This window comes from Pongo pygmaeus, chromosome 20 (genome assembly GCF_028885625.2).
Source record: "Pongo pygmaeus isolate AG05252 chromosome 20, NHGRI_mPonPyg2-v2.0_pri, whole genome shotgun sequence".
Taxonomy (NCBI): Eukaryota; Metazoa; Chordata; class Mammalia; order Primates; family Hominidae; genus Pongo; species Pongo pygmaeus.
The window spans coordinates 38,585,724-38,598,706 of NC_072393.2; the positions used below are offsets into that span (position 1 = coordinate 38,585,724).

General features: G+C 59.1%; 1 protein-coding gene across 1 annotated transcript in view; it reads right to left on the reverse strand.

Annotated features, from left to right (window-relative positions):
* Positions 1–12,983, reverse strand: part of PEPD (peptidase D) — a 135,199-nt gene that overhangs the window by 18,802 nt on the left and 103,414 nt on the right. The window contains exons 10-11 of the mRNA XM_054464262.2: positions 7,608–7,676; positions 5,696–5,773 (exon numbers count right to left, since the gene is read on the reverse strand). Coding sequence (XP_054320237.1) covers positions 5,696–5,773; positions 7,608–7,676 — 147 coding nt within the window. The remainder of the gene's footprint in view (positions 1–5,695; positions 5,774–7,607; positions 7,677–12,983) is intronic.

A 12,983-nucleotide genomic window follows, 5' to 3' on the forward strand; every position in this document is an offset into this window, starting at 1 on the left:
GTGTCTGGAGGGAACTGGCATTGCCATTTTATACGTGACATGGACAGAGGCACGGCACCACTGAGGGCCCAGGGTCCCAGAAGAGCACTGTGGGGTGCCTCGTCGAGAGGTGGGTGAGACACAAGGACAGCTGCCAGGAAAGCACAGTGGGGTGAGGCCCGGGCGTCAGGGCAGTGGCCTTGGCAGGCGGGAGGGAGAGTCACACGCGCAGCACATGCTGCATTTTGCTTTTTTTGGTGACCAGTGTCTCATGATGTCTGGGAGCACCCGGGCTGTCTGGACAAGGGCTGTTCAAACTGTAGGTCATGACATCAGCTGAGGAGGGTGCAGCCACGAAGTACAAACAAGAGACAAACCGAAAACGCGTGGGCAGGTGTCTGCTCATAACCAGGCCTGTCCACGTGTATAAGGACGGGTGAGAATGGAGAGCACGCTACTAACTGGGATGGGATGGGATGGCCACGCCTGTGGGTCTGGACCCTCCTGAGGGCATTCTGTGGCCCCAAGAGCATGTCTTTAAGACCGCAGAGTGCTCAGGGCAGGGCTGGCTGGTGGCAACAAGCCTCCCTCGGAGGAAACAGCAAGGTGGTGGGGGAGAGCTGGGTTGGGCCAGGCAGCAGAGAGCAGACCTGGGGGCAACACTCTACCCTGGAGCTCACCAAGGCATTGGGCCCCAGGTGGAGCGGGGCGAGGGGGTCCCCAGGAGCTTGCCACCTGTGGGGGCCGCAGCGCGATGGTGGCAGACAGACTCAGGCTGAGTAGACAGCAGGAGTGAGTAGGCTCACAGCATCCCAGGCTGCAGGGCCCATGTGAAGCCAAGGAGGCTGCTGAGGTCCTGGGTAAGTGGGCACCCCACAGCCTGCAGGGGCAAGGGCTCACCATTATCTAGGCAGGGAAGGAGGGGAAGAGGGCACTGGTGGCTGCTGAGTGTGAGGGCTGGGACAGGTCTCTCCGCCTAGCCAGGCTGGCCACCCACCCCCCATGCCCAGGAGCAACACAAAAGACCAGGCCCAGCAGGGGTGAGGCCTGGCCCATCGTCCTGAGACAACACTGCCCTCTTCTGGCCACTGCTGGAAGGACCGGCTCGCTGCCCACCAGCTACATCCTGATTGAGGCAACCAAGGCCTGGGGCATCCTGGGACACGAGCTCTAGAAACTCTGCCAGGGGCCACAGTAGATTAAGGCCCCCCCCCCAACCCCCACCACCTGATTGGGAAGTGAAGGAGGCAGGAGGAGTGTCCCAGCTGCTTTCCCAACCAGAGCCCTCCACCTCTGCCCTGTGGGGTGAGCCTCTCTGGGATCTGGGGCGGCCTCAGGCCCGGAGTGCTGCAAGGGGTGGGCCCTCTCTGGGCGCACTGCTTCCCAGAATCATGGACCATGCACCCCCTGCCCTAGCGGCGAAGCTTGCTGGCCTGCAGTGGCTCTGGTACCCACAGCCCAGGCTGTTTGTGGAAGGACGGGGCAGCACACGGGGGCTCAGAAGACAACCAGGAGGAGCAGGGGGATGAGTCCTGGCCACCTCTGTGCTCACACAAACCTGCTCGGGGCTGGACTGAGTGGGGAGGGGTCTTCTGGGGCCTACCACTTAGGAATGGTCTCCCGTGATCTCAGGCACCTCAATCCGTGTGAACATGTTGAAAGTGTTAATTAGCAAGTGTGTTGTGCTTTTGTAACCCTGTTCTTGAAGGTCTGCCCGGGGGTTTAAAAAGGAAAACAAAAAGCAGCGAATGGTGCCTCTGGTACAGTGACTTGGAGATGGGGTTCATGGCGAACCCCAGGGTCACAGCGGGAAAAGACTCTGAGAACAACAGCAAAACCCCCAGAGGCTTGGCAGCTACAGGCCCCACATGGGGCCGCTTGGCTCTGAACCAGGCTGAGGGTGTATGCAGCCACCACAAAGTCCCGCCCCTCACCCCTGCATGCATGCGAGTGGGGCGGGGTGGGGGGGTATCCCGCCCAGAGAAGCGGGAAGGGGCCCGGGGGCGGCTGGTTGGGGGTGAGGGACGGCCCTCAGGATGTCTGTTTCAGTCCTTGGCTGACAAGCCTGACCTGAAGCAGGAACCAGGGTGTCTGGTTCACAGGCCCTCTCGGGCCATGACTGTGGCCAACAGTGGACTCAGCCTAGCTCCAGGGAAACTGCTGGAAGGGTAAGGACGGAGGAGTGGGAGAGGGGCCTAGCCAGCCCCAAATCCCACTTGGTGTACACATCATGGAGGACACTTTTGGGCCGAAGACACAGAACAGGACAACCATGGGACGGGAGCTGTCTGAGAATAAACCAGGCCTGGCCCGAGCTCTGCCTGTGGCTCGCACCTCCAGCCTGTGCTGCAGAACCAGCTGCTGGAAGTGGGCATCGGGGCCTGGCCTGCCCAGCTCAGTGAGGACACTGGGGCTGCTGCTCTTGCCCGAAGAGGGCCCACGCTGTGCCAGGTGGCCACTGCGAGAGAGGGAGGCAGGGGCTTGCCCTGTGATAACTGCCACGCAGCACGGCCTCGCTCAGTTCCGTGTGTATCCATGTGTGTGCGTGTTGGGGGAGTGCTCATATCTGGGACTGTGGAGAGTGGGATGGAAAAGGCTGGCCTCCTCTTAGTACCCCCCAGCCTTCTCCAGTACAGCTGTATAATCTGGCTGCCCTGGACCAGCTCTGATTCCCCACAAAATCCCATTCCTAGAAGCTAAAATATCTCTGGGGTGTCTTCCCCCAGGCAAAGGACTAAAACCCAGAGCAGGCCATTGCAGCAGGCGCACTGCTCTGGGAGGCACTCGGCTTCGGGGGAATTCTATGCTGGGCTCATGCTTTAGTTTCATACCTTAGGATGAAGTATCGTGGCTTTTATGCTGGGATAACAGACTGATTTATTATTTACCGAACGCAGTAGGCGCTCGGCAGATCAATTTCAATACAACAATGGATTATAAATGCCGCCAGCAATCTGGCAGTAGCAGTAATCAACAAAACATGTTGTTCTAAATGCTGCATAATAAATTGACTACAATAAACTCATAATTATTCTACTGGCTACATTTCAAAGTTAGCACTAGAAAAATCAAATCACCAATTTGGACTTGGCATTAACATCCTCGGATCACTCCTGCCTCTATAGCTGCAGCTGGGGGATGCAGGTGCCATGTGCTGTCCCAGAGGGCTGAGGCCACAGCATCTGGGATTATCCCAGGACCCTCTCCGGGGCAGATAAAGAGGGTCATAAAGGAGCAGCCACTTCTTCTGGGGTGTGCTGAGCCCACGGAGGAGAAAAGCTCATGGCCACGTAGCTCTGGCACAGGGCTCTCCAGCCACCCAGAAGTGCCCCCTGGACTGTGGGGACCCACTGATGTGGCCTCTGCCCTGAGACTGGGTTCCTATGTCCTGTCCTCCAGGCCCAGCCAGAATGGGCTACAGGGTTAAAGGGCTTTAGAAAAGGTTTCAGGGCTGGGCACCGTGGCTCACATCTGTAATCCCAGCACTTTTGGGAGGCCGAGGCAAGAGGATCACTTAAGCCCAGGAATTCCAGACCAGCCTGGGCAACATGGTGAGACCCTTAAAAATAAAAAAATTAGCTGGGCATGGTGGCTTGTACCTGTAGTCTCAGCTATTCAGGAGGCTGAGGTGGGAGGATCTCTTAAGCCTAGGAGATCGAGGCTGCAGTGAGCTATGATTGTGCCACTGCACTCTAGCCTGGGAGACAGAGCAAGACTGTCTCTTAAAAAGTTTCAGGATGCCAGGTGGTGTCTGGAGCCACTGGTGGGTCCACGGTGTGGGGGCAGGGCTGCCACCCTCTCCTGCTGTAGTCCCCTGCTGAGCCAACTCTGAGTTTGCCAATTCTTTCCCTAAGTGCCTCTGGCCTCACACCTGGGCCTGGTGCCCTCCTTGCGTCTGAGTTCTTTGGCCCACACATGGGGTGAGGTGCTTACATCGCAGGATCAGGGTGAGGAGTGGGTGAGAAAATCCAGAGACCCAGAGGAAGGGCCCGGTCACCTTGTGGCCCCAGGCATGCAGGAGGAGAGCTGAGATCTGCTCTGACCCTCCGAACCCCAAGCACGGTGGCTACCCAGGGGGGAGTGGGGACTGGCCCACCATTTGTGGGGCTCACTGTGATGCCAGAGTGAACCAGGATCCGTGGAGCCAGTGCTGTCAGGTAGGCCAGGGAGTCCACTGAGGCCCAGCGCACAGTGGGTGGCGGTTCCACTGGCCTGCCTCCGCTTGCACCCTCAACCTGCCATGTTCCTAACACAGCCCTACTGCGGCGGCATGTTGCTGGCCCCACCCAAGGGTTGAGCTGGGCTCCTGCCAGCGTGGCCCGAGCTGGAACAGCTCATCAGCTATGGACCTGGGTGAGCGGGGAGCCCAGGCAGTCTCAGCGGGCCATGTGCCCAAGGGCAGGGAGGACCCCGAGACTGAGTGTGTTCCCGCAAATACTCGGCCCTGACAGCTCAATGCTTGGCAGCTCTCTGAGCAGCTGGTCGTCTGTCCGTAGGTATGGGCATGTGTGTTCCTGGCCTTCAGTATGCATGGCTGGGGACTCTGGGGAGTGGGCTCCCAACACTACCTGCTGTAGGGCGAGGCGGGGTCCAGGCCCGTGAGCAGCCATCGCGGGAACTCCCGCTGGAGGAGCTGGCACATTGGGGTGGCTCCTCTATGGGGAGGCGGAGGCAGCCCAGCTGGGCACCACGCAGCCCTGAGAGGACATGCCACGCTGCCGGGGGGCAGAGGACTCTGCAGGAGGCTTGTTCAGGGGAATCTGCCATAGAAGAAAGGGCACCAAAGAACCGGGAGGGACAAGGCACCTCCTCTAGTCAGTGACCACAGTAAGATGTCTGGAGGCCAAGACAGGGCCTGCGTGGCTGTGGCTGAGCCCCAGGGCCCCAGCACTGGGGTAGCTCTCAGGAGCTCTGCACTGCCTGGGCTGGCCCTGGCTGACATCTGACGTGCAGGGCACAGGCAAAGAACGCGGAGGGACTGAGCAGGGGCCAGGCTGCAAGTACTCACACACCCCTTCCCTGCCCCGGGGCAGCGGCCCAGCTGCTCTGCCCTGCACACCGAGGGGCTGTGGGTAGGACTGCAAGTCCTCCAATGAGAGAAGAGCCTACCCGAGGGGCGGAGGCCGCAGGGCCTGCCGACATCTCCTTGTCATGGCTTCTATGAAGAGCTGTGAGCACAGCACATCGTGCTCAGGAAAGCCCTGCACGCAGCCACAGGTCAGCACCGCTGACTTGCTGAACGCAGGGCCGCACGGGCCACGGGCTCCTGCAGCAGGAGGATGGCAGGTTTCAGAGTGTGGGAGGCTCCCTGAGGTCTTCCCAGCCCCAGACCAACGGGCCTGCCCTCCTGGCACCAAGACAGAAAGATGCGAGCGTGGTGCCCCCTGAACGGACGGGACAGCCTGGGCAGAGGCTGGGGATGGTTCAGGCCCCCTCAGAGAGCCCACAATCCCATGGCCCACAGGAAACCATCGGGGGCCCCTCTCCTGCGCCCTCTCTCTCAGTGCTCCCTGCGGGGGTGCAGGCTTTTGGCCCTGCAGAAGGCATCACGCAGGTCAATGGCCTTGGCAGGGAAGTCTGGGCCAAGAAGCCCAGGGACTTGCTGTGGTCAGCCCTCTCAGGACAGGGACCCAGAGGCTTCTGGTCCATCTTGAAGTTGAGTCCAACCTTGGCCTGGCTGTTCACACATAGAGCCAGGGCCGCTGGCACTACTTACCACATGTCCCCATTCTGGATCGTTCGGTCGTTGGGAGCTCCGGCGTGTCCGTAGTGGAGCACGGCTGAGTTCTCACCACTGCAAAAGGCCGGGGGAGGGTGATCAAAGCCTATCCTTCTGCAGCAGGCTCTGGAGGAGGGGGTGGATGCCCGATCCCCTGCCCATGAGCAGCACTGTCCCCACCTCCAGCAGAGGCCCAGGCGTAGCTGGACCAGGTCCATAGCCAGAGGTGAGGCCGGGGGACATGGTGGCCCTGTCACCCTGCAGCCACATGGCTGGCAACCAGCCTCAGTCTGCGGCAGAGCCTCCCGGCTGAAAGCGTGGTTAGGCGGCTGCCCTCTGGGCTGGGATATGGGCACTATGTGGAGCACACATAAAGCTTAGCAATGGGCCGGGTGTGGTGGCTTATGCCTGTCATGCCAGCACTTTGGGAGGCCAAGACGGGCGGATCACTTGAGCCCACAAGTTCGAGACCAGCCTGGGCAACATGGCAAAACCCCACCTCTACAAAAAATGCAAAAAAATTAGCTGGGTGTGGTGGCTCACAGCTGTAATCCCACTTACTCAGGAGGCTGAGCTAGGAGGATCACCTGAGCCTGGGAACTGGAGGCTGCAGTGAGCTATGATCATGCCACCACACTCCAGCCTGGGCAAAAGAGGGAGACACTGTCTTTAAATTAAAAAAAGAGCAAAAAAGGGGAACAGCAGTTCCTGGGCCTGGAGAACGGCCCTACGGAACCGCTCCTTTCCTGGTGGCCAAAGGGGAGAGGGCCTCTATGGAAAGGTCCCTGGCTGTCCTGGAGCTGCCCTGGCATCCTGACTGGGCTGGAGAGACAGGAAACCAAGAGGATCCTCGCTCCTCTGCCTGAGAAGGCTTCCCTAATGAGCGATGCCTTTAAGAAAAAAAGGACTTTTAAGTCTGTCCAAAGTGGGGGGAAACCCCCACCTGGGTGTAATATTTATGGCCCTGCTCAGGAGTCTTGGGAATCATAAAAGTAGAAATAATGATTTTCTCTCCATCCACCAGAGAAGAACATTTCCAAGCACTGAGATTTTACATGTATTATTCATGTGCCGGGGACATGCGCATTGGCAGAGCTGCCTGGCTCCATCCTGGCCGGGCAGGGCCCAGACCTGAGGGGCAGAGCCTGGGCAGAGAGCAGGGAGACTGGCTGGGAGAGCCCAGGAGACGAGGGGGCCACGCCCACAGCCAGGACGCATGTGGGGGCAGACACACCCCAAGGGACACACGCCGCTGTGCGTGGCCCACACAGCATGGCAATGATCCCATATCATGGTCATTTCTACCACGTGTGTGCCTCCAAGCACACCCAGCCATGTGTTGATGGCACACACCCAAGCACACACACCCACACAGAGCCCTGCCCCTCGGCACCACGTGCCATGAGCAGGCACACCAACAGTGACACACACACCCACGTACAGCAGCACTGGTCCCCACGCAGCCACACCCACACATAGACACACCACCACCACTTTCTGCACTGACCCTTCCACACTCCACCCCTGCTGCACACAGAAGCTGCTCAGCCTGAGCTCACAGCCCGGTCCCCACATGCTCTGTGTGTGCCCGTGTGGAGGAGTGGCCTTCCTGTACTTAGCTGCTGTGCTGACCAGCTGAGGACAGGAGGGAGGGGACGCCAAGCAGCCCCTCTGCAGTAGGCAGGCCGTGCTCCCTCCTTCACCCAGTGCCAGGTCCTGCAGGCAGAGGTCACCTCAGCTCCTGGAGTCTTGGGAGGGAGGAGCGACTTCCAAGCTTGGGCCAGGCGCTGGTGTGGGCATGTGAGTGAGCAAGTGTGGCTGAGCTGGGGGATGGTGGAGCCCCCCACTCACTAACTGCCCTACCTCCTCCCACTGGTCACCCCCAGGGGCGCCAGAGTGCCCCGCTTACCTGCCGCAGATGCAGGTGTAGGAGCTGTGGCGCATGCCGCCCCGGGAGTAGCAGTAGTGCTCGAAGAGGCTGTAGGGGGAGAGATGCGTCAGGGTTGGGGCACTAGAGCAGGCACATCCCACTCCACGAGCGCCATGAACCCCAAGGGAAGGCCCTCGGCCCATGTCCTCCCCTGCTGTGGCCCCAAAATGGTCCAAATTCTCAGTGTGAGTCTGTGAGGCTTACAGCCTGGGAGTCAGTCACAGGCTGCAGAATCTCAGAGGCCAGTGTGGAGTGACGGAGAAGCTGGGGTCCCAGCAGGGCGCAGCCACCTGCCAGAGGAGCTTGCCAGCCTCCACTGGCTGCTATGGCGAGTGGCTTCCCAGGCACATCAGGACAGATGGGACTCTTGGAGCCCGGGCCCTGTGGGAAGCCGGGCTGGGGCAGAGGCCACACATTTCTGCAGAGCTGGAGGAAGTGATTCCCTGTGACTCCGTGCCCAGTGGCTACCACCCACCCTGCCAGGAGGGGCTGGATCTACAGCCTGCGCTCACTCGGGGAGAGGGCACAGGAGCTGTGGGCAGAAGGGGCAAGGGACAGGCCTCCTGCAGGTGGGGCAGGGCAGGGTGGTCTCCAGGGATGTGGGAGAGGCAAGGCCTGGGGCACACATCCTGCTTCTCCCTCCTTGGAACGAGCCGCATGCTGGCTGGGCCCCCTCTACAAGCTCCCACCCTGAGCAGGTGGGGCCACAGCCAAGTCTGGAGAGAAAGACAAGCCCTGGCCCCAGGCTGAGCCCGGAGCCAGCACCGGGGAGGCCTCTAGGATGGCGGATGGTAGCACAGTCGCTGCATGGGTCTTTGAGCTCCAAGGGACTGCGCCACTCTGCCCTGGTCTTCCTCTTGAACCCAGCTGGTGAGGGGTGTGGTGGTGGGGAGCTGCCCTCACCCCCTCCCTGAGGCCTCAGCAATAGCTTTCCTGCCGGATCACAGCTGGTCCACCCGCCACCAGGTAAGACAGGCCCAGGTGGCCCCCACCCGCCCACCCCCGACCAGGGCAGTCGTTGCGGCCGCCCAAGGGCACGCCATGTGGCGGTCCTGCCCTGCACGTTCCAGGCCTGCCTTAGAGAACGTCCATACGAAGGAGTTTCATCTTCTAGGCACTGTCAACACAAATTATGTATAATTGTCATGATTGGATATTAAGCAGTTGTTATGCAGGAACGGCTGTGGTAGATTCAATCGGCTTTCAGACTTGCCTTCCAAACCGCACAGGATAATTGGGTATCTGCGAGTGAAATATTTCCTGAAAATAAAGGATTTCAGGAACTGCCAGGGAGACAAGGAAGCCACATGCTCCCCTCCTCAGCCGCCCCCGTATTCGTGGTGCAAGCACTCAGGAGGCCGCTTCCACCTCGCTCCTGGGAGTCTCAGCGCTGAGTTTCGCCACAGTCCAGGCACGTTCCTACCAAGGCAGGCAAGGCCAGTGCCCCACGTGGCAAGCCCTGTGGGCCAGGTCAGACAGGCGGCCTCAGAAGCCACTTCACACCTCTGTGGCGCCCTCCCAGAAAGCCCGAGAAGAGGCCTGACCCACACCGTGGAACAGGGGTGCTCCCTTGGCTTTGTGAGATGTGGTCCTGCACCGACAGAAGTGAACCTCAGGGGCCACATGGTCATTCTCGACGTGATGGGGACAGCGGGCCTCTGTGGGACAAGTGACCTGCAGACAACCACGGGCTGCACTGGGACTGGCTGGCTTCGGAAAAGACAGGCAGAGGGACAGAGATGCCATCCGCACGTGCAGGGGAACTCACATATTCTACAAGAAAGGAGCGGCAGGCTGGGCGCAGTGGCTCACACTTGTCATCCCAGCACTTTGGGAGGCCAAGGTTGGAGGACTGCTTGAGGCCGGGAGTTCAAGACCAGCCTGGGCAACACAGCAAGACCCCAGCTCTTAAAAAAATCAATCAATCAATCAATACAAGAAAAAAAAATCAGAAAGGGGAGGCAGTGAGGAAACTTGGCTCTCTCACCTGCAGCAAGCTTCCCCCTGCATAACCCACTCAGTGGAGACAACTGTCTTTGAATGCCTTTGCTGCTTTTTAAGAAAAAAATAGTACTTTCAAGAAGGCACAGCTCACAGAAGCATCAAACTAAAGAAAGGCTGACCCAGTTTTCACCTGCAAAGTGCAGCCTGACACTGGTCACCTTTGCCAGCCACGTTGACAACTCCACACACTATTCCATAGGAAGGAGCTGAAAAGAGGAGGAGCACCATGTGCTGGATATTCACGCCAGCCTAAAAGAGGCTGAAATGCTTCACAGTGGACTTCAGTCCTGAATTTTGTTTTAAATGACCTTTTCTGACGCAACTTAAGGACACACTGCTGCTTTGGTGGCAATAAAAGATGGGCAAAATGAGCCCACGTTTTCTGCAGACTTTGGGCTTGGGGTGTGGACACACAAGGGCACCCAAGTTCTGGGCAGATGTGGCGGCACAGGGGGCCTGTGGACACGTGTGAGCCCAGCGTGGCGCAATTCTGATCTTCAAGCGGTGAGCACTGAGGGGTGGACGCTCCAAACTGGGGCCCATGCTTGATGCGGAGGCAATGTGCGGCCCCGCACAGCTGGGCCAGAGCTCGGCGAGTGGTGCTGGGATGACCAGGAGCAAGTGTGGGCTATGAGGACAGGCTGACAGCCTGTCCCATGAATGACCGACATGCCATGGCAGTGGCAGCATCACAGCTCCTCCAAGTGCGAGGCAGGAGGGGTCCAGCCAACTCATCCCTGGAGTAGGCTAGCTACTACCCACCCAAAATAATTAACACCTGGAACAGGCTCTCCAGCAGAGGGCAGCAGCCAGCAAGACAGGCAGGAGTGTCACCGCCCCCTTGCGACCATCTCCACAGGCTCCTTCCATAAGTTTATGACTCACATCGTGCAGCCCCGGACCAGCTGGGTCTAACAGCCCCTGCTCCCTCCTGCTCACCTGGAAGGCGGATGGGGTGGTGCACACACCCCAGCCAGGCTCAAGCCCAGCACGCACCTCCTCCCCAGCAGCAGGGAGGGGCTTCCTGATTGGCTGAGAGGAGGCCGTGGGCTGCCTAAGTCCCAGCCAGCGACATCCCGGCTGCTGTGTGGGCCCCGTTGTTTTTCCTTATGTGGCCATTCCTCTAACACCCTCACCTATAAATTTCTCCCATGCAAGACTCGGGTAGAAGAGGCTTGTATCCAGGCATAAGTGAGAGAGCCCTTAAGCAACCTGGGGGAATCTGCATGAGTGGTGAATAAAGAGGTGGATGGAGTTACTGCAGTGTCAGGGGGGCAGGCACATCTGTCAGTGCCCGGAGACGACAAATGCGGCAGGAGCAGCAAGTTCCCAGACCCAGATCTGCAGGAATGGGGTCCCCAGAGACCACGTCGCTGGGCCTCCCGCTGGGACCCACAAATCCAGCCCGTGGAGCACTCCCGGGCACACGGCCCAGCTCCTGCCCTCCGAAGTTTATCACCTAACATGAAGACGAGCCACAGTCCTATAAAAATGTTGCAGCTTCCCTGACAGCGGTGGAAGGACTGCCTGGCAGCAAGTGTCGGCCAAGCTATGTGCCTCGAGCATGGGTGGGGTGGCGCCGAAGAGGTTAGTGAGGCAGTGTAAGGGGTGGCCCTGGCCACATCATTCCCTTTCCCTGACTGGGCCTCAGTGGATCTCAGGTACTCAAGAGGTGGAGAGGGGAGGCTGGGCTGGGAACAGAAGCTTGGGAGTGAAAATGGGCAGAGCTGGTGGAGCCCCCTCAGCTGGGTGGAGGGCTTAGAAAAGCAGGTAGTCAGGACATGGGGTTACAAACCTGAGGTGGGGAGAGTGTGTTCCGCACCCCGGTCCCTGTGCTGGGCTCCCTGCTGTGGGCCCCACATACCCAGCCTTCTGGAACTGAACACCAATCTCAAGGGCAAATCTTGGCTCTGCCGCTGGCCAGCTGAATGGCTTCTCCGTGCCTCAGTTTCCTCATCTGTAAAGTGGGGATGATAGTGGTGCCCCCCTCCCAGGGCTGCTACGCCAGCCAAATGATTTAACATACATGGAATATACAGAATGGTGCCTGGCACCCACGGAGCTCTGTGTAGTGACCTAGCCATTGCGGTCACTGTTCAGAGGCCTGGAGGGAGGTGAGGTGGGAGAATGGGGATCCCTCCTCAGGCCACAGGAGAGGACGTCGTGGGCATCCTGTGCCAGGCTTTGAGAAACAGCCTCTTGACTATTCCTTTAAAACCAAACAGAATCTGCATAGGTCCACGGCCCGGACACCCACTCCCGCACCCTCCAGGCAGCCAAGTTCTCTACAGAAGTCCTTCCTGGGCCCACACACTCCCAGCGTCTCCAGGATGTTCACCAGCAAAAACGCGGAGGTGTGTCCTCTGCACCAGCTACCGGGACATGTGTGCACAGACAGGCTTCTGGCTGGACAGAGGGCGCCTGTGCCCACCATCCCTTCGCGGCTGCCCCTCGCCCTCACGGAGCTGAGCCAGGGTCCCTGCCTTCCCGGGGTGCGCCCAAGACTGGGGCATATAAGAGGGAGAGAGCCACAGAGAGTGAGAGGTACCTCATGATGTTTGGGGCCAAGCAGTGGTGCTGTGTATAGTCATCTCAGCACTAAGTTGCTTATAATTCACATTTATTTTAAGTAATTGCTGCGATATTTTCTGGGTACACGTGACCATAATTGTGTAATTAATGTGATACACCACTTACTAAGGGCAAATCCTTTTCAGAGTAAGGGCCATGCAGTCCTGCAGGGGATGCCCTGAGATACCTCGGGCCGAGCAGAGGGTGTCTTATGGTCCCCAAAGTGGGAGCAGCCACTATGGAGGACTTGGAGCCAAAACCGGATGTTTCTACCAGTGGAGCCCCGGCATAGCTCCTTTTGCATGGAACCAGAAGCACGTGCTACATTCTTCTTGAATTCCCACGGAAGGAGGGGAGCTGCTCCAAGCCCTTCCTCTGGGGTGACCGGGTCATCAGAAGGCACAGGCGAAGGTGCCCAAGCCCTACCCTTGGAATTGCCGCCTGGGTGGTACCAGCGACCTATCCAAGGCTCTGCCCCACCTCCCAGGCAGGTCCTGGCTCTTTTAGCACCGTTCCCCGTGGGTCTTCCAAAGAGCAGGTACTGGGACTTGGCAGTGAACTGGGGGGCTGCTGCGTGCCTCCTCTTCCCCAGGCCCCAGCGTGAGGACAAACACAGAGAAAGCTAGGAATGAGCACCCACTGAGGCTCCAAGTGCCTGAAATGAGCAAGAGGCATTCACGTGATGTGTTACCAAGAAGGGACTGACCTGAAGCCTCGGACTAAAGCTGGAAATGCATGATTAATAAAACTGGTGCTAGCGGAGAGCTGGTCAGCATCACC